Consider the following 24,983-nt stretch of genomic DNA (forward strand, 5'->3'; position numbering starts at 1 on the left):
GATTCAAGCATTCACACTGCAGTTTCTTCAGAAAATGCACTTTCTAGTTAGTGTGAATGCTTGTAAAAGCATTCACAGTATTGTTCTTCTAATCTTTATCATTAGTGTGAATGCTTGTAAAAGCATTCACAGTATTGTTCTTCTAATCTTTATTATTATTATTATTATTATATTTTATTATATATTCCGACGTTTTTGTAGTCTATCTCCTTCAAAACCGTTCAACTTAGAAAACCATTCAAACACCGTTAGATTCCTCTTCTTTTGGACATGACTGCTTCTATTTTTCTCATTTTTAACATTTATATTTTTAATTTTATTCAACTTTTTTCAACAAAAATTTCCCATGTATTTCAATGGGGAGACCCTTCAAATCCTCATTCAACTTACTCATTTTTAAACTCCTACTACCTCCACATACGTTGACATAGAGCCACCATTCAAACTTTAAAACGAAGACAAGACATTAAACTATTCAACTTGTATTTATCTTTTCAATATCTATTATACTTTTTCTTCAGTTCCAGTTTAAGTTTCATGATGATTTTTCAGCCGTTTCAGAGTTTATAATGGGTGTGTATGGGACGGAATGTTGGGGCTAGAGTGAGACAGCTCAACTGCTAGAGTGAGAGGAGCGAAAAAATTAATCTTAAAATATTTTTTAAAACTGCTGCTGTGTCCACAGCGTTTGATCTACAGGTATAATTTTACCCTCAAAACGTAGCCATCGCTGTCCTCTTTCATACAATGTGTTTACTATTGTCCTAGGTGTTATGGTTCTTTCATAAATGTCACCAATGCACAGCCTCCTCCCTCCAACTCCTCCATAGACTCTAATGTTAAAATGGCTCAGAAGGTTCGTTTGAAAATCAGAAGAGCATGGTGTTTTTCCACTGTCACCACGTCCATATAATAAACTCCACAGGCATGAAAACTGAGAATTAGGTAGACTGGACATTGCTGCCGCTCACGGTGAAAGAATTTCGTCAATAGGACCTGTACTTTTCATTTGGGAGCGATTCGTTTCGGCCTGACTTTTCTGTTCATTTTAAGCAGCAAAAGTGAGGTGCATGTCTGTGTGCGTGTGTACTGAGCCATTGGGTGCAGTCACTATAGCAACCAGGCTCACACCTGCCTGCCTAACGAGCTCTATCTCTCACTGTGCCAAGATTAATCTGAAACACTTCTCTTTCAACTGCTGCTGTGTCCACAGTGTTTGGTCTACAGCCATCATTTTACCCTCAAAACGAAGCCATCGTTGTTCTCTTTCCAACAGCATGTCTTTCAAAGCTCAGAGATGTAAACTTTTAAAAGTGTGTGGATCCAAGTGGAGGGATTACACTTTAGTCATTCAGTGATTCAAAGAATATGAACTTTTAATATTCATTCAGATGTTTTCTGACTCTAAATTTTCTGTTCTCATTTCTTATGTTTTTCTAATTTGCAATTAAAATATTTTCAGCTTTTTTCCAACTTCTTCTCTGTGGTTGTCATCTTTTAGCAGTTCAGCACTTTTGTTTTCAAGTGCAAATTTCTGTATTTTTCATCTCTTTTAACATTTTTAACTTAAAATTCAACAATTAATTCATTTCAATGCATACATTCAGATTCAAGCATTCACACTGCAGTTTCTTCAGAAAATGCACTTTCTAGTTATTATTATTATTATATTTTATTATATATTCAGTGACGTTTTTTGTACTGTATCTCCTTCAAAACCGTTCAACTTAGAAAACCATTCAAACACCGTTAGATTCCTCTTCTTTTGGACATGACTGCTTCTATTTTTCTCATTTTTAACATTTATATTTTTAATTTTATTCAACTTTTTCAACAAAAATTTCCCATGTATTTCAATGGGGAGACCCTTCAAATCCTCATTCAACTTACTCATTTTCAAACTGTATCTACTTCAACATACGTTGACATAGAGCCACCATTCAAACTTTAAAACGAAGACAAGACATTCAACTATTCAACTTGTATTTATCTTTTCAATATCTGTTATACTTTTCTTCAGTTCCAGTTTAAGTTTCATGATGTTTTTCAGCCGTTTCAGAGTTTATAATGGGTGTGTATGGGACGGAATGTTGGGGGCTAGAGTGAGAAGGCTCAACTGCTAGAGTGAGAGGAGCGAAAAAATTAATCTGAAAATATTTTTAAAACTGCTGCTGTGTCCACGGTGTTTGGTCTACAGGTATGATTTTACCCTCAAAACGTAGCCATCGCTGTCCTCTTTCATCCAATGTGTTTACTATTGTACTAGGTGTTATGGTTCTTTCATAAATGTCACCAAAGCACAGCCTCCTCCCTCCAACTCCTCCATAGACTCTAATGTTAAAATGGCTCAGAAGGTTCGTTTGAAAATCAGAAGAGCATGGTGTTTTTACACTGTCACCACGTCCATATAATAAACTCCACAGGCATGAAAACTGAGAATTAGGTAGACTGGACATTGCTGCCGCTCACGGTGAAGGAATTTCGTCAATAGGACCTGTACTTTTCATTTGGGAGCGATTAGTTTCGGCCTGACTTTTCTGTTCATTTTAAGCAGCAAAAGTGAGGTGCATGTCTGTGCGCGTGTGTATGGAGCCATTGGGTGCAGTCACTATAGCAACCAGGCTCACACCTGCCTGCCTAACGAGCTCTCTCTCACTCTGCCAAGATTCATCTTGAACACTTCTCTTTCAACAGCTGCTGTGTCCACAGTATTTGCCCTACAGCCATCATTTTACCCTCAAAATGAAGCCATCGTTCTTCTCTTTCCAACAGCGTGTCTTTCAAAGCTCAGAGATGTAAACCTTTAAAACTGTGTGGATCCAAGTGGAGTGATCATATTTTAGTCATTCAGTGATTCAAAGAATATGAACTTTTAATATTCATTCAGATGTTTTCTGACTCTAAATAGTCTTTTCTCATTACTTAGGTTTTTCTAATTTACATTTAAAACATTTTCAGCTCTTTTCCAACTTCTTCTGTGTGGATTTCAGCTTTTAGCAGTTCAGCACTTTTGTTTTCAGGTGAAAATTTCTGTATTTTTCATCTCATTCAACATTTTTAACTTAAAATTCAGCAATTAATTCTTTTCAGTGCATATATTCAGATTCAAGCATTCACACTGCAGTTTCTTCAGAAAATGCACTTTCTAGTTATATTTTATTATATATTCCGTACGTTTTTTGTACTGTATCTCCTTCAAAACCGTTCAACTTTGAAAAACCATTCAAACACCGTAAGATTCCTCTTCTTTTGGACATGACTGCTTCTATTTTTCTCATTTTTAACATTTATATTTTTAATTTTATTCAACTTTTTTCAACAAAAATTTCCCATGTATTTCAATGGGGAGACCCTTCAAATCCTCATTCAACTTACTCATTTTCAAACTGTATCTACTTCAACATACGTTGACATAGAGCCACCATTCAAACTTTAAAACGAAGACAAGACATTCAACTATTCAACTTGTATTTATCTTTTCAATATCTGTTATACTTTTCTTCAGTTCCAGTTTAAGTTTCATGATGTTTTTCAGCCGTTTCAGAGTTTATAATGGGTGTGTATGGGACGGAATGTTGGGGCTAGAGTGAGACAGCTCAACTGCTAGAGTGAAAGGAGCAAAAAAATTCATCTTAAAATATTTTTTAAAACTGCTGCTGTGTCCGCAGCGTTTGGTCTACAGGTATGATTTTACCCTCAAAACGTAGCCATCGCTGTCCTCTTTCATCCAATGTGTTTACTATTGTACTAGGTGTTATGGTTCTTTCATAAATGTCACCAAAGCACAGCCTCCTCCCTCCAACTCCTCCATAGACTCTAATGTTAAAATGGCTCAGAAGGTTCGTTTGAAAACCAGAAGTACAGGCTGTCTTTACACTGTCACCACGTCCATATAATAAACTCCACAGGCATGAAAACTGAGAATTAGGTAGACTGGACATTGCTGTCGCTCACGGTGAAAGAATTTCGTCAATAGGACCTGTACTTTTCATTTGGGAGCGATTTGTTTCGACCTGACTTTTCTGTTCATTTTAAGCAGCAAAAGTGAGGTGCATGTCTGTGCGGCGTGTGTATGGAGCCAGTGGGTGCAGTCACTATAGCAACCAGGCTCACACCTGCCTGCCTGCCTAACGAGCTCTCTCTCACTCTGCCAATATTCATCTTAAACACTTCTCTTTCAACTGCTGCTATGTCCACAGTGTTTGCTCTACAGCCATCATTTTACCCTCAAAACGAAGCCATCGTTGTTCTCTTTCCAACAGCATGTCTTTCAAAGCTCAGAGATGTAAACCTTTAAAAGTGTGTGGATCCAAGTGGAGGGATTACACTTTAGTCATTCAGTGATTCAAAGAATATGAACTTTTAATATTCATTCAGATGTTTTCTGACTCTAAATTTTCTGTTCTCATTTCTTAGGTTTTCCAAATTTTAATTTAAAAACTTTTCAGCTATTTTCCAACTTCTTTTGTGTGAACATCAGCTTTCAAAAGTTCTGCACTTTTGTTTTCAGGTTAAAAACTCTGTATTTTCCAGCTCATTCAACATTTTTATTTTTAACTTAAAATTCAGCAATTAATTGATTTCAGTGCATACATTCAGATTCAAGCATTCACACTGCAGTTTCTTCAGAAAATGCACTTTCTAGTTCTGAGTTGCTGTCTCCCCTGTTTGCTGTATCCCCACGTCCAGTCACTGTCTGTGTCTGCCCTGGTCCCACGTCTTTGTTCCCTTTGTTATAATGCCTGCCTGTGAGTCTGTGTTATGTTTCCTGTTTTACTTTGAAAGTCCATGTCTCATGTTAGTGTATCTGGTTTTGCTCTCCTTGTCTCGTTAGTCCTGATTTGCCCCAGCTGTGTTTCCCTCCTGTTGCCCATTCCCTGATTGCTCCCTCTGTGTACTTAAACCCTGTGTTTCTTTGAGTCAGTGTCGCGTCGTCCCTCATGCTGTGTGTATGTTTTGTTAGATTCTTTGTTCAGCAATAAAGCTGTTTTGAGTTCACCGTTTTGTCTCCGAAGTCTGCACCTTGGGTCCTATTCCTGTCTGCACACAGCCGTAACATGACAGTTTGTGCTTTTAGTTTTGCAAACTCAGTGAGTGGTTTTGCTATAAGTATTAATAGTTTTAGAAATTGTGCTATAAGAATCACAGTTAGGGTTTAAGCATTCAGAAAAAACTGTAATATGATGGCTTGTGTTCAGTGTTGGATACCAAAATACCATTTTTACAAAGGTGTGTAGAGTTAAGCAAGGGTTATTCACTTTTACAAGAAAACTACAATGTTTTGCTGATTTGGTGAAGAGTTTTCTTATTTGTGTGTAGAGTTTTGCAAAACTTGCCAATAGTTACAAAAAATGTGCTCAAGCCATCAGAAAAAACTGTAATGTAGCTGAGTTGGACCAACTTGGACTAATTGATGTATTACAGTTTTTCTGAATTGCTAAAACACATTTCCTAAAATCTCACCTCTTTGTCTCAAAACACTAAACACAAAGTGTAAAATTCAAGCTACACTCACATAACCTTTAACTAGTCTTGCAAAACCAAACATTTCACCCAAAACTATTTTAACTTTACTCAAAATCAACCACTAGTTCCAAAAGCCACACAAAACCAGCCAATATGCAAACACAACTTAGCAACAATTACACACTACAAAAATAAATACAAAACACTGTGGGATAGCTGGAAAATAATATTTATCTATTCATTTATTTATTCTTGTACTCACATTTTACCTAAAAACAGAACTGCAGTTTTAAAAAAAAAAAAAAAAAAAAGTTATATATACATTAAAATTATATATTTTTACAACATATTCAGATAATTTATTCTGCCTCAGCATCACGCCTCTGTGGTGGGTCAGGCCACAGGACTTCATCCACATCACATGCTATGTTCTCCCTTGCAATGCAACGAAGAAGGAATCGTTTAGCATGCCCAATCCAGCTCTGGGAAGATTCCAGTCCTATCTCACCACATGCTCCATTCACTGATTTTCCTGTGTGTAAGGGTTTCGGTTGTATACTTTACATCTTCATGCTGAGAAAAACTCCTCGATAGGGTTCAGAAAGGGAGAGTATGGTGGAAGAAACACATTGATAAAATGCTGCTCATTGTGAAACCAGTTGCATATTCTTGGACCCCGGAGAAAAGGTCACATTGGCCCAAATGATATGGGATGCTCTGCCTGCTCGCGATCAATCTCTAATCTAGCAGAGCATCCCGTAGACCATCCAGGAATGTTGCTAGAAGTTCGTGTTGTACGGCCCAACAGTAACATGACTGTGGAGAACCCCATAGCTGCTGATGGCAGCACAGATAGTTACATTTTCACCATGCTGACCAGGCAGTTCAATAATGGCACACTGACCTATGACATTGCGACCTTTTCTTCTCCTTTTTGCTAGATTCAAAATGTATGTTGTCTTCTATAATCCACTGCTGTATTTCATGCAGTCGAGTTGCATTATTCTGACGGACCATATCCACAATAAGTGTCTCCTGGTGTTGTGAGCGCATGCGTGTTCTTCATGTGGCTGTTTTTCAATTCTAAACAAAATACCATTTAGTTATAAGTATACTTGGATTCATAGCACATGTATACATCATACTATTTCATTTACAGAACTAAAATTAGCTTGTTGTGTACAGAGAATCTTTGAACATTGACTCAATGGTTAGGCCTCATGACTACATTTTCATGGATGAAGCTGTATTCAATCTCGCAAAAAGCAGAAGAGGCTGCAACATGTGCTTTCAATTTTGAGTGGTAGTGTGTTAATGATGCAAACAGTGTGTTAGATGTGTTTAACTTCTGTAGCCTGTGTGCACCATTCTGGGTAGAAGTGCACCACACTGCTAAATGTGTTTTGTGTTTGAGAATGTGTTTAGAGTTTTGGTAAATGGGAGATTCAGATTTGCAAATGGTGTCCTAACCAGATGAATAGTGTTTATGATTTTGGCAAGTGTGGGATTGATTTGATAAAAGAGTTTTCATAGTTGACAGTTTAGTTTTTTTACAATGGGATTTAGTGTTTTAGCAATTCAGAAAAACTGTAACTTATTTACTGCAGTTGAGTACAACGTAATTTGATTGAGTTCATCCAACTGATGTAAAAGTTCATTTAAATTGTTATTGTTATCAACTCTTCAAAAAACTTTGGAGTGTGGTTAACATAAAACTTGTTATGCACGCCTTTTTTTCTCTCCAATTTAATGGCTATCTAACAAATTTCACATAGCTGTCTCTCCATCCATATAGCCCCTTCCATGTCAAGGTCACAGGGGCACTGGAGCCTATCCTAGCTATTACAGGGTGAGAGGCAGCGTACACCCTGGACAGGTTACCAGTCTATTGCAGGGCTAACACAGAGATACAGACAACCATTCACATCTATGGGCAATTTAGAATTACCAATTAGCCTAACCCCACTACCAGCTTGTCTTTGAACTGTGGGAGGAAGCCGGGGAGAACCCAGAGAGAACCCACGCAAACTTGAGTGATTAAGAGAAATTAGAAAAACATTTTAGAAGGATTTTGATGAATCTGTTAACATCTTGTGTTGTTTCTAATTTTTAGGTGCAGCTACTCTTGTGACTCGTAACAGGCTCCAACACTTTCTTTATCTTTTGATTGTGAGAGCCCTGATGGTTCTGCTGAACTGAGAGGAGTCAGAACCACTGAGAAAATGTTAGAACATTTTAGTCCAGCGTGTAATAGTAAAAGAACTTCCTCTTCATCCACAATTTCTCAAACTTATGTAACAGACAGTGCAGAGTACTGGTGTGAGGTTAAAGGGGGTCAGAGAAGCAACAGTGTCAACATTACCATAACTGGTAAGTTCATCATATTTGTGAAATTAGTACATGGCTCACTCTAACCCTATTTACACAACCCTGTTGCTTGCCATGTGTTTTCATGGTGTTACGGTGTGAACATTCATGTGTTTTTGTGCTGAGGAGTTTCTATTTTTTGTTCTCGGACTGATCCCCTATTAGGAGCTCAGTCTGAGAAGAGTTCTCTTTTTTCTTCTCCACTGCACTATTTTGTTGTACATTTCACTGTTTGTCTTTAATGGTACCTGTTCTAACCTGTCTTTCCAATGTTATGTTTATGTAATGTATGTATGGTTGGAAGGGGTCCGATTTCGCTGCAGGCAACTGCAAGTGACAAATATAGGCTTCACCATCATCATCATCACCATCATCACAGAATGTGACAATGATTTGTCATTTAGACTTTTTTTTAGAATATATATATTTTTCAAAAGGTTTAACCACGCAGCATCAATTCAAGTTAATCTATCACAAGATCTAATTCAGCATAAAGAAAATAAAATGTTTACTAATCGTGAAATATCATATGAGCATAAAAGACACACACACACACACACACACACACACACACACACACACACACACACACACACACACACACACACACACACACACACACACACACACACACACACACACACACACACACACACACAAAAAGACGTATCCTCTCCCAAACACACACATACATCACATATTCAAAGCTTGGATATTTCAATTTCAAATGTATACATATTTCATGTGTTCAGTTGTTTTTATCTTTTGTTGGTAACATTTTCAGTTTTTGTGCAGTTTGCATAATAAATGTGCTCATTGATGAATCAGATGTGGATTTAAAATTTGTTCCACACACACATCCATACAAATCACTCTTGGGGCTCCCTGGTGGTCACATGGCTCCATAATATAAGTGGCAAAAAGACAAGAACTTTATGCATTAGCCTACAATGGCAAAATGCTTGAATCTAATGGAAAAGATTAAAAATGGCAAAAATCATTACTTTTCTTCAAAGTGAAATGCTGACGTTACAGAATGAATGGTTTTATACTACAAGAATATTACAAGAGAGATTAAAAAAATGTGGTTTCAATGGAAGTGAATTTTTGTGTGGAGAGGCACAACACAAAAAATAATAATGCGATCAAATCAACTTTGTTTCTTTTCTTTGACATGTCCAAGAATCTAATTACCCCCAGTGTCCCAGCCTCATCCTATTTATTAGATGGAAAATTAGTTTTTTGTGAGTTTTTTCAATACATAATTGATCATTCAAATGTTTAAACTGGCATTTAAAGGCTTAAAATCCTGAAAATAATTTAATGTTTGATCATTTTAAAAAGTGTTCAATTTGATTAAGTGATTTATGAAATAAGCAGATTTTGGCAGGTTTTGCGCGTGTAGATTTTGGTACACAGAGGTGTTGAAATAGTGCCAAAATACATCAGCAGAGTGTGGATGACATGAAAGAGTAAAAGACACTGGATTAAAAAAATGGACTAAAAAGAAGATTTCCAGCAAAATCCATGCCACAAGCTATAACACAGCCAACATGACCACAATTTTTCTTTATTAAAAGGTCCTTAGGAGGGCATGTGGGTTTTAACAGTGGAGTCAATAACAGTCACACCCCTGTGGTTCACTCACAACAGTAAGATTCCTGACATTGTGCTAATGCCTTACTATCACACTCCCACAACTGATCATGGATGATATGCCACCTTCAGTATAACCGGTTTTGTTTGTTTTTTCCAGCATGAACGGTGTGTCTTTGGGCTAGTGCTCCCTCTCCTTGAGCTGCTACAATATTTTCCTTTGAAAGCAGAAAAGTGAGCTCTCTAGCTTTGATTGACAGAGCGCAGAACAAACCTGATGACTCTAAAGCTTAAAATCAACCAAACAACTCCAAACTTTCAGGGTTTTTTCTGAGGAGGAAACTGTCTCTGCCCTCAAACAGCTGAAAAGTCATGTTAACTGATGATTGTCACAGTTCAACACAGACAGGTGCAAACTCAGTTTAATCTACGTAAATCCAGAAAATGTGCTTCATCTTCAGTCGTTTCAGACAGCTGGGCTCCAGAGTTTGTATCAAACAGTCATTTTCAAAGGAGAAACCGAAACAATTCATGTAAGTTGACTCCACTCACTCTGTAACCAGCAGACCAATCAGCAGCAGTCTATGGGTATGTGGCTGTCATGACAGTAAGAAAATCTGAGAAAGCTGCTGCTGCAGTCAGCTCTATGTTTTATCTCTATTTGGCAAATACATTAAAGAAAAGCACAAAGGTTCAGCCAAGGCTGGAGGGGACCCATCAAACACTCAACAGGAACACTGATCAGCTTAGACTATGACCTTTTATTTTAAAATTAACTTGCTCAGTATCAATGTAACTTAAGCACATGACTAAAACTGAAAGCTCAGAGTTTCTTTTAAGTCACCTTGATGACACAAAGTCCTGCTTTAAGTGCAGGTCTCTGCACGATTCCAAGAACAGGTCTTTATAAACATAATACAGCTTTTTGCTGCTACATTTGGAGCTTTGTGGGAGCTTTTAATGACTGACAGACATTTGTCATCTTGTATGTGCTCACGGTTTGACAAAGAAACAACAGTCTGACTTTATTCAGAGTGTATTCAGGAAGATGTAGAAAAAAAACAATTTGTTATGCTATAAGGTTCTTTTTTGTTTGTTCTCTGACTAAAAGCTAAAGAAAAACAAAACAAACAAAAAAGAAATCAAATAAACAAACAAAGGCAAAGACTTACCACAGAAAAAGACCCAGACTCCGACACAGTGATCCAAACTGCCAAAGTGAAACGAGTTGCTGGAGCCAAGCAGGAAACAAAAACTGAGACAATGATTAACGAGTCACTGCAAACCAGACATTCCGGTCAGATCACTTTCTAACGTTCATTGCTGCACATTAATTGGTCTATTTATCAGATAAACACTGAGCATGATGAACACAGAGACGGTTGACCTTGATTGCATATTGCATCAGATCACATGTAAACCAAAGAGGAGTTCAAAATGGTTTCAGCAGTTTCTTATTACCTTCAACATGGAGCTCATGTTTTTGGTAGCATTTGCATTTCATTCTGTCTGTAAACACAACAGCTCTAAAAGTTTTGAATGTATTCTGATAAAAACTCTGTAGGGTGTAGAGCAGGATGATGTTATAACAATCCATTAAAATCTAGCTTACATCTACTGAGGTCTTCAAGGTCAACTTTATAACTCGTTAGTGGAAGATTGACAAAAAGCCTTAAAAGTTTGACCTTTGACCTCTCCCTAAGTTCAACAGATCAACCTGAAAGTCAGAGTAATGATAATGCTATATAAAGCCGATTATTTACAGTTTTTTCTGATTGCTTAAGCACATTTTCTGTAACTATTGGCTATTTTTGCAAAACTCTACACACAAATAAGAAAACCTGTCACCCAATTATCAAAACATTGTAGTTCTCTTGCAAAAGCGAACACAGCTAGATTAACTCTTCGCACCTTCGTAAAAATGGTGTTTTCATATCAAACAGTACACACAAGCCATCATCTACTAAGCACACAATGCGCCAACTGCACACTGATGGTATGAATACAAAACACATCTGGCTTTTGCTTTCTCTGTGTACAGATGTCAATTTGAGGTCACACTTTTGTCATAGTGTCATGTAAACATACAAGGATCCAAACTTCAAGTAATGGTGTTTATTCACACTCATCAAAACCAAGACAAAGTCAGAACACAAAATAGGAATTTCACAAAAGAAAGGGAAAAAAAAGACAATCAGCCTACATCATGTCGTCTTTCTGGGTCCGGCCACAAAATTTCGTCCACATCGCATGCGATATCCTCCAGTCCAAGGCACCAGGGAAAATATCTCCTTGAATGGCGTATCCAGGCCTGACATGATGCCTGGTCAATATCTCCACATGCCTCCTCCATTGCCTGTAAAAGGGCTACCTGTTGATGAGGATGACGGTCGTACACTTTCCAGCGCCAGGCAGAGAAGAACTCCTCGATGGGATTTAAGAATGGAGAGTATGGAGGGAGGTTGAGTGCCATGAAGGATGGGTGGTCTGTAAACCAGTTGCGGACCAAAGCAGCCCTATGGAAACTAACATTGTCCCATATGATGACATATCGGATCTGCTCTGGTCTCTGAACAGTGAGCATGTCATGCAAGATGTCCAGGAATGCAATAATGTGTGCAGTGTTGTATGGGCCTATGGTTGCATGATGGTGAACAACACCATTTTGGCTTATAGCTGCACACATGGTTATGTTACCACCACGCTGTCCTGGGACATTGATGATGGCACGGTGTCCAATAATGTTCCTGCCACGTCTCCTGGTTTTACTGAGGTTAAAACCGGCCTCATCCACAAAAAGTAGCTCATGTCCCATTGCATCTGCTTCTAGTTCCATCACTCTCTGGACAAGACAAAACAAATGCCACACATCAGGCCCATGCACAGCACTACAGTATGCACTTCCAAATTCAGAACCAATGACACTAGCTTACCTGCACATAGTCATATCGCAGTTGCTTTACACGTTCTGTGTTTCTCTCGAAAGGAACTCTGTAAATTTGCTTCATTCTTATTCTGTGGCGCGCAAGTACACGACTTAGTGCAGAAATGCTTGCACTGTGTATATTTTGAAAGATGGTGTCATTATCAATTATGCGCTGCTGTATTTCGCGCAGTCTTATTGCATTATTGGCAATCACCATGTTCACTATATGGGTCTCTTGCTCTGGAGTGAACATTCTGCCTCTGCCCCCAACATCTGGACGTCTAGCAATTCTGTAAAGTAACAATTTCAGTATTTTTGCATGCATGGTACTGTTGTGTTTCTCATTAGAGTATGGCAGTGCTACAAAGTACTTACCGATTCTCATTTCGGAATGTCCTAATGATGCCTGCCACAGTGTAGCAGCTCAGTTTAGGCTGAACCCGTTGGCCAGCTTCCCTCAGGGTCATCCCATGGTTGATGACATGGTCCACTATTGTAGCTCTGATGTCATCAGTTATTCTGTTTCTTACTCTTCTTACCCTTCCTCTTTCCCCTCCTCGTCCTCTTCTTGCTCCTCCACGTCCTCTTCCTCCAACTTCTTCACCTCCACGTCCTCTCCCTCGGCCTCCTCTGATTCTCACTCTTTTCACTTTTGCTGCTCCTTCCATTGTACTCCACATAGACAGCTTACCTGTGGCCTGTTTATAGTGCTTAGGCTGATTGCAAAGTGGACTAATTATCTAAAACAGTTTTCACATGTGACAGTGTGCCAGACAGTTGGCAAAATAGTGTTAATGATAGTCATACATGTGTATAATTTTGCTAGTAGTGTGTTGGAAATTTGGTAATTGAGTGTAAGCAGTGAGTTGTGTTTACAGTTCTGCAAAAAGAGTGTTGTGCAGTGAATTGTGCCTACAGTTTTGCAAAGTGTGTGTTACAAAATGGCAAACTGAGTGCAAAGCAGTGTTTGTGCTTTTAGTTTTGCAAACTCAGTGAGTGGTTTTGCTATAAGTATTAATAGTTTTAGAAATTGTGCTATGGAAATCAGAAAAACTGTAAAACTATGTCATTGTTAGTACTGACAGCATGGAGGGAATGATACATGGGGACTGTAAATATCAGGTTACTTTGGGCCTCTGACCTCACAGACCGCCTTTCTCAGTCTGTGTCAGTGTACCTCGCCCCTGGATTCCCTCCCCAAATTCCCCGCCTTAGTGTGTTCTTGTTCATTGTGTTTTGCCTTTATTCAGAGATCAAAGCCACAGAGCCTGTCACTGTATACCCTCCTTTAAACCTCGTCCCTGAATCATAGTCACATTACATCAAAGTGTAAATACCCACAGTGTGTAATTTCTATTTCGCTTTATTTACATAATCCTTTCATTTTGTCCTTGTATATAGCGCAGTTTATACAAGGACATCAGGTAAAAAAATCCCTTTGATCCAGACAGTTAGCTATATCATGTATTAACTCAGAAACTAAAACCTCAGTATTTTAAATGTAAGCTTACCTTGTTCAGAAATCAGATTTAACACGCTGTTCTAAGAATCCTTCAGACACAGTAATGGCAAATAATACTTTTTTCTGCCAGAAAATGTGTATTTGATGCAAAACACTGCTAGCTTGTTCGTTTCTCAAAAAGTGTTCATGGGAGTGTAAAATGTTCAAATTTAGTTTTCAATAAAGTTTTTTTAATCCACTCTAAAAAAAAATACTCAAGCATTTGCATCGTAGTTTTATGAACGGAAAGTGATTGAAGTAAAGAAAGTTAAAAGAAAAACTACACTCATTAAACATTTAGCTGATTAAATACAATAAGAGTTTTTTTAACAGAACTTTATTGAACAAGTGAACACACAAAGCGAAAGGTCATTTGAAAAAGACATTTTTCAGCAGTAATACCATAACAGAATATCTTATATCATAGCAGCACAAACGCTAATTTTACCTGCACAAATCAGCACAAATGTAGCACTAACCGCTCCGCCTATTTGCCTTTACGTTTCAAGTAGGTGGGGAGTCAGCTTCACTCTACTACCCGACGTATTAGCCAGAGGTCCCTTTATTGTGGTTCGGAGCCGCGGACCTGTTTTATATACGCGCGAATAGTTTTCTATACGAGATCGCTGCAAAACGTGCAGCCTTACCTAATGTCCACCCTACTGTTACTCATTTTATATTAACATTTAAAAATCTAGTTGGTATTGGTATGGTGAGTAACCTTCAGTAATAGTAATAAATCACACAGCAATAGTACATTCATGTAGTTGTAAAAGCATGATAATATATTAATTAATCCAAAGTATTCAGAATACGTTACTCTCATTGAGTAACGTAACGGAATACGTTACAAAATACATTTTGGGGCATGTATTCAGTAATCTGTAGTGGAATACATTTTAAAAGTAACCTTCCCAACACTGACATTATGACTAAACAAACTGCACAGGAAACCCGCCTTCCCCCAATGATATTCTTCAGTTGTATTTTAGTCTGTTACTCAGTCAGTCAGCAGTAAGACAACATGGTGATTACAACTCCCTGCTTCAGACTATGTGAGTAATTGTTCTTGGGTTTCTTTTTTTATATTTTCAGATATACTGTATATATGTCTGTGCATTAAATAATTTATGGTTTTCCTGTGCTGATCTAGTAATACTTGAAGTTATTCTGCTGGGGACACATGTTCGAAATAGCTTTACCCAAAAAAGGGGTGAGTACATTAGAGAGGTTAATAAAATAAATAATCTTTTTTTTTACCTTTTGGGGGTGAGTAAGTTGGGATTGACTTACACATTTTATAAGTCTGTTGATGATGTTTATTAAAATCCTTTTTGATTTAATCATCTTTCACTAACACATTTTATAAGAATTTTGATTAATCTGCTAACTATTAATCTTCTGATGTTTCTAATTTTTAGGTGCACCTACTCTTCGTCTCACTCCTAAAAGACTTCAACACTTTCAATATGAGTCTTTATCTTTTGATTGTGAGAGCCCTGATGGTCCTATTGAACTGAGAGGAGTCAGAAACACTGAGGAAATGTTAGAACATTTTAGTCCAGCGTGTAACAGTAAAAGAACTTCATCTTCATGCACAATTTCTCAAACTTATCTAACAGACAGTGCAGAGTACTGGTGTGAGGTTAAAGGGGGTCAGAGAAGCAACAGTGTCAACATTACCATAACTGGTAAGTTCATCATATTTGTGAAATTAGTAAATAGTTTTATTTTAAAATTAGGTGAGATTTCTTATTAACTTCTTCTTGTATGGTACAGAATGTATTTGTCATTTGCCTTAACCCCCCCCCCCCCAAAAAACCCAAACATTTTGCTTTTTATACAGATGGTTCTGTGATCCTAGAGAGTCCAGTTTTCCCTGTTTTTGAGGGACACAATGTGACTCTCCGCTGCATAAGCAAGACAACTCACACCAACCAAAGAGCAAATTTCTACAAAGATGATGGCCTCATAGACCCGAGCCCTTCTGACATCATGGAAATTAAAAGTTTTTCCAGGTCTGATGAAGGACGATACAAGTGCAGCATTTCTGGTGCTGGAACATCACCAGAAAGCTGGCTTCATGTCAGATGTAAGGCTAAAACTATATTTACTTATTTCTATGGCTTCATAGAGAGAGAAATGAGACTCCAACAATTAGATTTCTGTTTTTTGGGTCTTGATGAAAATGTTTATGTTAGAAAAATCACATTGCAACTTTTTATGTTTTAAGTCAGAAAAAAATAGACATGCAATGATATTTATAAAGTTGTGCCATTGCAGCATATTCTTCAGCAGAGACCCTGTCAGATGACTCCAATTCCAATAATGTCTCAATCCTGCTGTGGATTCTGTTGCCTCTTTTATTGATAATATTGATGCTGCTGGTAGTCAAATTTCTTAATACTTACAAACATAGAGGTAATTCAGTTTCTCAGTTTACATAATTTCTAAGAATAGTTTTCTATTCACTGTTCAATTTTTTCTAATGCTGGGTTTTTCTTTCTATTCATCAGTTTCCTCAAAGACATCAGCAGCATCAAACTCAGATGAAGACCATCCAGTAGGTGAGAGAAAAATAATTATGACAATTGTATTACTCTATTTCATGCTTGTTACCAATTTTATGTCCTTCTATCTTTTTATCAATCAAATTTGATAACCAGTCCAATAAAGGGTCAAAGTGGGACTGGATGACTTTTGTCTTAATCAGTATAAATCAATTAAAAGTCTATCGCGTGTTTGAAAGACTGAATGATACAATTTCTAGCAAGTTGACATATAAGAAAATTAAAATAAAAGATAAAAGTTAAGTGTGGTATTTTTATGTGACATATGCTGCACAGAACGATTATTTTTGTGTCTGCTCAGTATGTCATATGTGGTTTTTTTTGTTTTAGACACTGCTGATGCTTTGAGAATTTAAAACTCTGTCTTAGGTCAAACCACAGAACAAAGCCAGAAAAAGAGAAGCGCGAGGGCTACCAAAAAAGCTTTAGAGTATAAATATATATATTCTAATACATACATGCATAATAACTTCTTTTGCCTACAGATGATTTTTCCCCTTCAGGCGAGCTCTCAGAACAACCTGTTTACACCACTGTGACCATAAACAAGACAGAACAAACTCCAGAACTGGGTTCGCATGTTAATGATATTTGGATATTTTATTGGATTTCTGTCAAGAGATTTATTCTAAATGACACTTCTTCAGCTGAGAGTCTAAGAGTGAAGAGACACACACTGTAGATCTTTACTTGCAAGGGCGGTCACAGAACGCTCACAACAGAGTGGGGGCCCTGTGATCAGCGCTCTGGGGCCTGTTCTTCGTACCTCGCTTACTACATCCAAGATCAAATGACACATCCAAGATCAAATCATCGCGCTAACTTTGAGCTCGCTAATCCGGTTCTCCGAACACACCTGTTGTTGACGATTAGTATAGCTGGATGAAGTAATCTGAGATCACTGGGTGGCTTAAAGGGCTACGCGATCGATAGTAGAAACATTGATCGGCAACCCTGTGATTGGTCGGCGAAGATGTCGAAGGAGCGCTCAGTATTTCACGGCAGCAGACCAAGAACTCTTGATTGAGGGATATCAGGAGTTTCAGAGTTTAAGTAAAACGCAGGGGAACACTGCAAAGGCTGCAAAAGCAAGGAGAGAGGGCTGGCAGAAAGTTGCTGACAAATTAAACTCGTAAGTGATCCATGATATTACATTATATCATGTGATATTATATTATACCACATTATATTATATTACATCATATCCTCTTTCACATTGGAGCCACAACAGGACCCACTAGAACATGGGAAAAAGTAAAAGTGAAATATAAGAATATTCTACAGAATGGTAATATTTATCACTTATATTGCTTTTAGTCTATGACAAGAGACCCTGAAATAATCTGTTTGTTTATAACAGCAACCAAGAAAAGGGCAGAGCAAATAAAGACAGGTGGTGGTCCTGCACCCCTCGTCACACCCTTTTTGTACTGTGACATTTATTGACATTGTGGGTTTTTATGTGTGTAGTTTGAATAACACTCCATCACTTTTACCTGTTCCCATGCAAGGGGTGACGGAAGCATGCACAGTAAGTCGGGAGTAAGTATATACAGTACAGTAAGTGTATATATCTATATATATCTATCTATCTATCTATCTATATATCTATCGAGGGAGAGAGAGAGAGAGAGAGAAAGGGGGAGGAAGAAAGTAAATAATACCCTCACGGGAGAATCGATATCTCTCTATGAGCACACCGTCGCGCTGAGCTAAAGGATCCTGTCTATCCCGCAATATACGCTAAATTCTGTAAACTCTCCTTATCAATCTTGCACCTTCCTTGCTCGCGTACAAACGGACAGGACATGGCTGCGACAGACTTCCCAAATCCACCTTCGCTTTTATAGCCGTGGTCTCTCATCTTGATTGCACAAAGTGTTTTACTATTACTACTCTAAAATATGAATTACATCTGACATGATCTACTACATGTAATAGAATGGTTAATAGTACATTTCCCTTTTTTTCGGAAATGACCTGTATGTATCTGTATGAAATCAATAAAAGAATCAAATACTGCATTATCTTTAGTTACATTGATAATATTTATTTATGGTAAAACAGTGGAGAAATGTCGCTCTTGCTTTCATATAACTGCAGCGGACATACCTGAGTGGCCGCGATCTAATCCTGTTTACATAAAGTAAACCTGCTCCCGAGCAGGCTTACTCTTACGGATCTGTTGCTATGACAGCAAGTCCCAGATGAGCTTCGGAGAACCGAACGATCCAAGATCACGCGAAATCGTCAACATTCAAATCCGGCTAACTTACTTAGCGAGGTACGAAGAACAGGCCCCTGTTCTTGCACTTGTCTTTATTTATATGCAAAAATAATACAACAGTGAATACGTCTATTCATAGGCAGAGGAAAGTTAGTGCGTAGGGAGTGAAGATAAGAGTGGTTTAGAGTGGTATGCGTGTGTGTTGTGGGATACAGAAGGACGCAGTCCTCCTTCTTGTTAGAGAGCGCAGATAAAAGTGTCCAGCTCTCCTCTTCCTGCTTGTTCAGCTATTATCGCTGTGAGAAAGAATTTATAAAACAGTCTTGTAGTGGACAACAGTCTAAGTCATCAAAAGGTCAACATACAGTATTCTATCATATGCAAACTTCTATCATTAAAAGCTTATACTGACTACTAAGTACAATTTTCCATTGACAATTTCTTTATTTCCTGTCTTTTATAAAATTTATGCCAGCACAGTTAAGTCACATTCCACAAATCTTTACAGTGATCTTATGTTAAAAATGTAATGCTTGTTTCCTTAAAGAAAACATGTATTCTTATTATCAATGCAGAATCAGGATTATCACGCTCCACACCGACCTTGAGTCTCCCAGCAGGTGAAGAGTCGAGGTCTCCAGAGACGGTCATTTATTCATCCATCCAGACAGTAAGAGTATTTTTGCCTACAGTGAGCTACATTTTAGAATTTACTAAATAATATTTTTAAATACAAATACATATTTAATTTTATTACTGTAAACCATCTTTTATGGTCCCCTTAAGTTTATGTGATTTGCTCTGGTATTATCATTAGACCCAAGTTATATAGTTTGTTTATTCCACCTACTAACACTTAAGGAAAAAAGTTAACTTAATGTGACGAAGTGCTCAAAGAAGTTATAAATAAAATAAAAAGATTACATAGCTTCAAAGATGCATGACTGAGGCAGATGGCCTCCAATACTAATATATGTTTAATTGCCTTTGTTAAAATAAAAACTAAAAGAATAAAACAATAAAAGCTGACTGTGGCACAGCCAATTCTGTAACAGTGTCCTAAATTAAATAAAGCCACCATATATTGAATTGGCCTTACCAGTAGGTGAGGACCATAAAAGAAGAAATTCGCATGTGAAAATAAATTCTACACCCAAGGTGCTCTACAAGGAGGTGTGGAAAACGACCCACCACCGAAGGTCCCACTGCTACTGTTGTGTCCTCAGTTCACTGCAATAAAAACAAAACACATTAAAAGTCACAAAAACCTAAAAGGACACTGATATATATTTCAACATTTAATACAAAGACACACACACACACACACACACACAGGCCTAGTAACTTGCACCACACGAGTGAACTGTGGCCTGTACCAGCTATAGTTGTTATTTGATTGTAGCGCAACCAAAAAAGAATTTCAGGCAGCAAGTCAGCTGGGCAGGTACAAATATCACCGCAAACAACCAGCAAAGCGAGCAGACAAAGGATCACTCCAGCCCAGCTACGTTGGCACAAGTGTAAACAATATCACAAAATAAAACTGTAGATAAAGCAAGGCGAGATGAGACAAAATAAGACAAGACAACCGTTCCTTCAAGGATGAGCGCAAACCAGCAGCTGCTGCAGGCGTTTCCTTCAAGTTGACTGGGCAGAAACAATCACCACTGACCACTGAGCAGAGGCTATAGCAGACAGCAAGCAAATCCTGGAAATAACAAATGCATTTATCAGTTAGCTTTCTGTAATTTAGAGTGAATGATAAATAATGCCAAATGCTGCAGCTGCCCCTCTCCACAACGGTTGGAATTACATAAACCGGCCACTCTACAGACAGGACCACAAATAAGCACTGGTGTCAAGCCAGCCTCCACTTTGTTTTGCATTCCCTGTCCCATACTGCAAGAGACTGGAAACCTGATTTCAAAACGAAAGCTCTCAAAACCTGATTTCAAGGTAAAGACCAACTTTGAGTGAATGTATCTTTAACATTAACCCTGATTTCAAAATAAAAGCCCACTTTGAGTGAATTAACAGACATGTTAAGTACATCATATCATTTAGTCTTGTTGACACATTCTAATATTAGATCCAAATGACACACCCTTGTACTTTAGTGGCCCCCTGTCAATATCAAGGCCATCTTCTTTTGGATTTCAAAGTAAGTTTATATCGACAGTATACAACCTCACAGGACATCATGTCAATATCAAGTCTGTTACATTTTCTCTTCCAAAACAAAAGCCCTTTGAAATTGCAGATATATGAATGACTCTTTCAATGACTTCAGAATGCTCTTAAAAGAAGAGTTCATCTTTCCAGAGACTAACTGCAGTTTATATTGACAGAATACATCCTCACAGGGATTCCGTGTCAATTTCAAGCCGCTCTGATGTTGCCTTTTAAATGGCCCTTCAATTAAAGTGCAGCATGACTAATCTGACTAGCAGCGCTACAGAAAGTGAGAGCATGAGAGAGCAATCGACAGTAGCCCATCTGGCCACACTGAAAAAAAGGCCATGTTGGATTTACTTAATTCAATAGTGGACATTGGTTGCACACAAATGTTTTGCTTTGGAGAAACTTAAACAACTGAGTTAAATCAACACAACTTATTCACATTCAATAAACCTGTGCATTTTGGGTTGATAAAACATGATTGAAACATGTTTAGATGAAGTAAGGTGAGCTCTTGGAATATTTTAATCCTTCACAAGTTTGTCATTTTATTTCAACACTATTCAATAACTTTTACCCCAGTACTACTTGGTCACTTAAATACTACATGTTGTCTTCATATTACATAATGTTGAACAAAGTCTAGAGTTTGGTTACCATAAAAATTGAATGGATCTACAACAACTACCATCCTCCTATCTTTATCCTGGTTGCAGGGGCATAACCCTGAAGTGATAGGTTAAGAGGCAGGGTACACCCTGGACAGCTCACCAGTGTATCACATAGATTTATGGAATACACTTTCATTCATGGGTAATTTAGAATCACCAATTAACCTAACTCCAATAACTGCATGACTTTTAACTGTGGGAGAAAACCAGAATACCCAGAGAGAAACCACTGCAAACTAGCCAGATTGTGGATTTGAACCCAGGACTTGCTTGTTGTGAGGCAACAGCATTAACCACCAATCCAGGGTTAACAAAAGTAGGAAAACTGTCATTTCAAGGCTTGATGCAGACTGTTCTGTACGTTTTTGTCCTTGACAGGTTAAACCACAATTAATAGCAATAGGGTACACGGGGTGCGTGTGTAGATGTCTGCCTCTTATAACTCCAGTGATTTTCCTGCAGTTTGAAATCTCGTGTGATGTTATAAATTTCGTGAGTCCAGCAACTAACCACTCTTACTAGATTGTATCATGTCATCTCAACAAGAACAAATTAAGGTTGTTGAATGTCATACAGATCCTACATGATTTAATTACGTTCTGTTAACAATGGCTTTCTTCTTGCCACTCTTCCATAAAGGCCAACTTTGTGCAGTGCACGACTAATAGTTGTCCTATGGACAGATTCCCCCACCTGAGCTGTAGATCTCTGCAGCTCGTCCAGAGTCACCATGGGCCTCTTGGCTGCATTTCTGATCAGCGCTCTCCTTGTTCGGCCTGTGAGTTTAGGTGGACGGCCTTGTCTTGGTAGGTTTACAGTTGTGCCATACTCCTTCCATTTCTGAATGATGGCTTGAACAGTGCTCCGTGGGATGTTCAAGGCTTGGGAAATCTTTTTGTAGCCTAAGCCTACTTTAAATTTCTCAATAACTTTATCTCTGACCTGTCTGGTGTGTTCTTTGGACTTCATGGTGTTGTTGCTCCCAATATTCTCTTAGACAACCTCTGAGGCCGTCACAGAGCAGCTGTATTTGTACTGACATTAGATTACACACAGGTGCACTCTATTTAGTCATTAGCACTCATCAGGCAATGTCTATGGGCAACTGACTGCACTCAGACCAAAGGGGGCTGACATTTGTAAAAAATGTTTGGAATCATGTATGATTTTCGTTCCACTTCTCACGTGTACACCACTTTGTATTGGTCTTTCACGTGGAATTCCAATAAAATTGATTCATGTTTGTGGCTGTAATGTGTGGGCCGAATACTTTTGCAAGCCACTGTATAATAGTGTTTTTTTTTGTCTTACAGGCCACAAAGAGCAAGCTTCAAACACCTGAACAGTAGACTGCAGAAAGGAGTCAAACCTGTCATGGTTCCTGGGTCGTTGACTGAGTGCTTTGACTTTATTTCTCTTCATTCCCACTTAAGAGTTTTCTTAATTTTTTCCAGTGTTCTTGAAATTCTAGTTCTAGGTTTATGGTAATGATCTAGTCCTTGAGTTTTAATTAATGTTTAATGTTAATGTTTTGCCTTGCGGTCACCGTTGTTGTGATCTTGCGCTTTATAAATAAATTGAATTGAAATTATTATTTTTCTTTTAGTATTCCGCTTTTGGTGATTTGGTTTTGTCTTTTGTTATTTTTTCCCAGCCTCTTCTGTGTCTCCTGTCTACAGCTAAATTAGGTGTTCTAATGTTATGACATGTCCCGTCTTATTTTGCCAGTCTCTCTGCTTCCCCAGCTGTGTCTCTCTCCCTGATTACCTCGTGTGTATATTTAAGCACTTTGTTTTCCTCAGTTCCCTGTTGTGTTCTCCCACATATTATATTTTTTGTTATTATTATCTGTTGGTGTGTTTTGTGATTTTGTTTTTGCACTTTTGGCTCAAGCCCAGCTTTGTTTTATATTCTCCAATAGTTCCAATAATAGAGCAGCCTTCTCGAGTTTACCCTTTGTCTCTGCAGTCCTGCATATTGGGTTTAAAATCTGCCTGGCACACAGTGTATCCTGACAAAACCCATTTGAAGCCATACTTGATATGTGCAGTATATTAAGAAAATTTGCTTTGTTAAGAAATTATAATTAGGTCTGAAACAGTATTGACAGTAACAGAACTTTCACTATGTCAAATTACTGGTTTAACTCAATGTCATTTTATCACAGTTTAGCACTCTCTGAAGTCTGACATTACTGTTGGTATCAGACTTTATTTATCTCTGTTTTTATCTGCAAGTGATAGCCTATTGTCGTGGAAATGTTAACAATAACCTGCGACACAACAAGTGAGCGTTTTGAAGTGTGTTCAATAAACACATTGCAATGTCGAGAGAAACATCGCAGCCAAACACTCAGATCATCCCTGGCCATGGCCACTGCCGCACATCTTTTATACACACACAGACAAATGTCTTGATGCATTCTCAATCATCCAAGTAAGTAAATCTCCAGAAGTTGATTCTGTTCAGTTGGATGTAGCGTTTTCAGTGGGAGAAACGTTTCGTCAATGGCCTGGGAGGTCAGTTCCTTCATCCTCTTTATGCAAATTCTCATGGCCATTGATCAACTACCACTGATCAATGGCCATGAGTACCATTCACAGAGAGTTGGGGAATGGCTGCAATCACAGCATTGTAAGATGGCGAAAGATGTACCCTTAGGCCCCCTCCATTGTCATCCTCGAAAGAGTGACCTTTGTCCTTTAGATGCAGATGGACAACTGAGTCTTGACTCCCGTGGAGGTGGCGGGACAAGACTGCGGTTATCCTAATTGGGCGTTCATCAAGTCAGCAAAGATGCACAGAAAAGAAGATCAGACACCAACTGGGGAGGGTAAGAAGGACAAACGCAACAACATTGTCAAACCCCTATGTAGCCGTTGTATCAGAAAAACTCAGTAGATTCTTCTCCAAGCCCGACATCCCAGTGTACTTCAGACCCAGCAACACACTAAGACTGAAACTGGTTCATCCCAAAGACAAAACTCCTAAACACAAACTTAACAACGTGGTGTATGCTGTACAGTGCAGCGAGGAATGCCCAGACCTCTACATTGGAGAGACCAAACAGCCACTTCACAAACGCATGGCAAAACATAGAAGAGCCACCTCCACAGGACAAGACTCAGCAGTCCATCTGCATCTAAAGGACAAAGGTCACTCTTTCGAGGATGCCAATGTTCACATTTTGGACAGAGAGGACAGATGGTTTGAAAGAGGAGTGAAAGAGGCCATCTATGTCCACTGTGAGCGACCATCTTTGAACAGAGGCGGTGGTTTATGACACCAACTGTCTGCCATCTATAATCCAGTTTTGAGATACCTTCCCAGATGCCTTAACACCCACTCATACCCTGGGCCATCTGACCTCAGGAAATCACATGATAGGGTGGGGCCAGGTTTAACAATGAGCTCACCCGAAACCTTGGCTGATTGTGACCCACACCCATTTTCATGCCTTGGCTCATGTGATTAGGTAGAG

The 24,983-nt window shown here is 38.4% G+C and overlaps 3 protein-coding genes across 3 annotated transcripts in view; 1 reads left to right on the forward strand and 2 right to left on the reverse strand.

Moving 5' to 3' along the window:
• LOC116310140 (selection and upkeep of intraepithelial T-cells protein 6-like) overlaps nt 1–10,648 on the reverse strand; it is a 94,187-nt gene extending 83,539 nt beyond the window's left edge. Inside the window, exon 1 of the mRNA XM_039601723.1 lies at nt 10,602–10,648. The gene's annotated coding sequence lies outside the window, so the exon portion shown is untranslated. The remainder of the gene's footprint in view (nt 1–10,601) is intronic.
• A 969-nt stretch (nt 10,649–11,617) lies between these two features.
• On the reverse strand, nt 11,618–12,758 carry LOC120434181. The gene is made up of 3 exons (XM_039601788.1): nt 12,731–12,758; nt 12,363–12,645; nt 11,618–12,271 (listed from the first exon to the last, which is right to left on the reverse strand). The coding sequence occupies exons 2-3, from the start codon at nt 12,606–12,608 to the stop codon at nt 11,624–11,626; spliced, it is 894 nt and encodes a 297-aa protein (XP_039457722.1). The 5' UTR covers nt 12,609–12,645; nt 12,731–12,758; the 3' UTR covers nt 11,618–11,623.
• Nucleotides 12,759–14,865: 2,107 nt separating this feature from the next.
• On the forward strand, nt 14,866–23,382 carry LOC120434176 (low affinity immunoglobulin gamma Fc region receptor III-like). Its single transcript, XM_039601761.1, has 9 exons — nt 14,866–14,911; nt 15,010–15,069; nt 15,278–15,547; nt 15,703–15,948; nt 16,140–16,277; nt 16,373–16,423; nt 16,912–16,998; nt 19,229–19,323; nt 22,816–23,382. The coding sequence occupies exons 1-9, from the start codon at nt 14,881–14,883 to the stop codon at nt 22,849–22,851; spliced, it is 1,014 nt and encodes a 337-aa protein (XP_039457695.1). The 5' UTR covers nt 14,866–14,880; the 3' UTR covers nt 22,852–23,382.
• The last annotated feature ends 1,601 nt before the right edge of the window (nt 23,383–24,983 follow it).

Source organism: Oreochromis aureus, linkage group 3, assembly GCF_013358895.1.
Source record: "Oreochromis aureus strain Israel breed Guangdong linkage group 3, ZZ_aureus, whole genome shotgun sequence".
Lineage (NCBI taxonomy): Eukaryota > Metazoa > Chordata > Actinopteri > Cichliformes > Cichlidae > Oreochromis > Oreochromis aureus.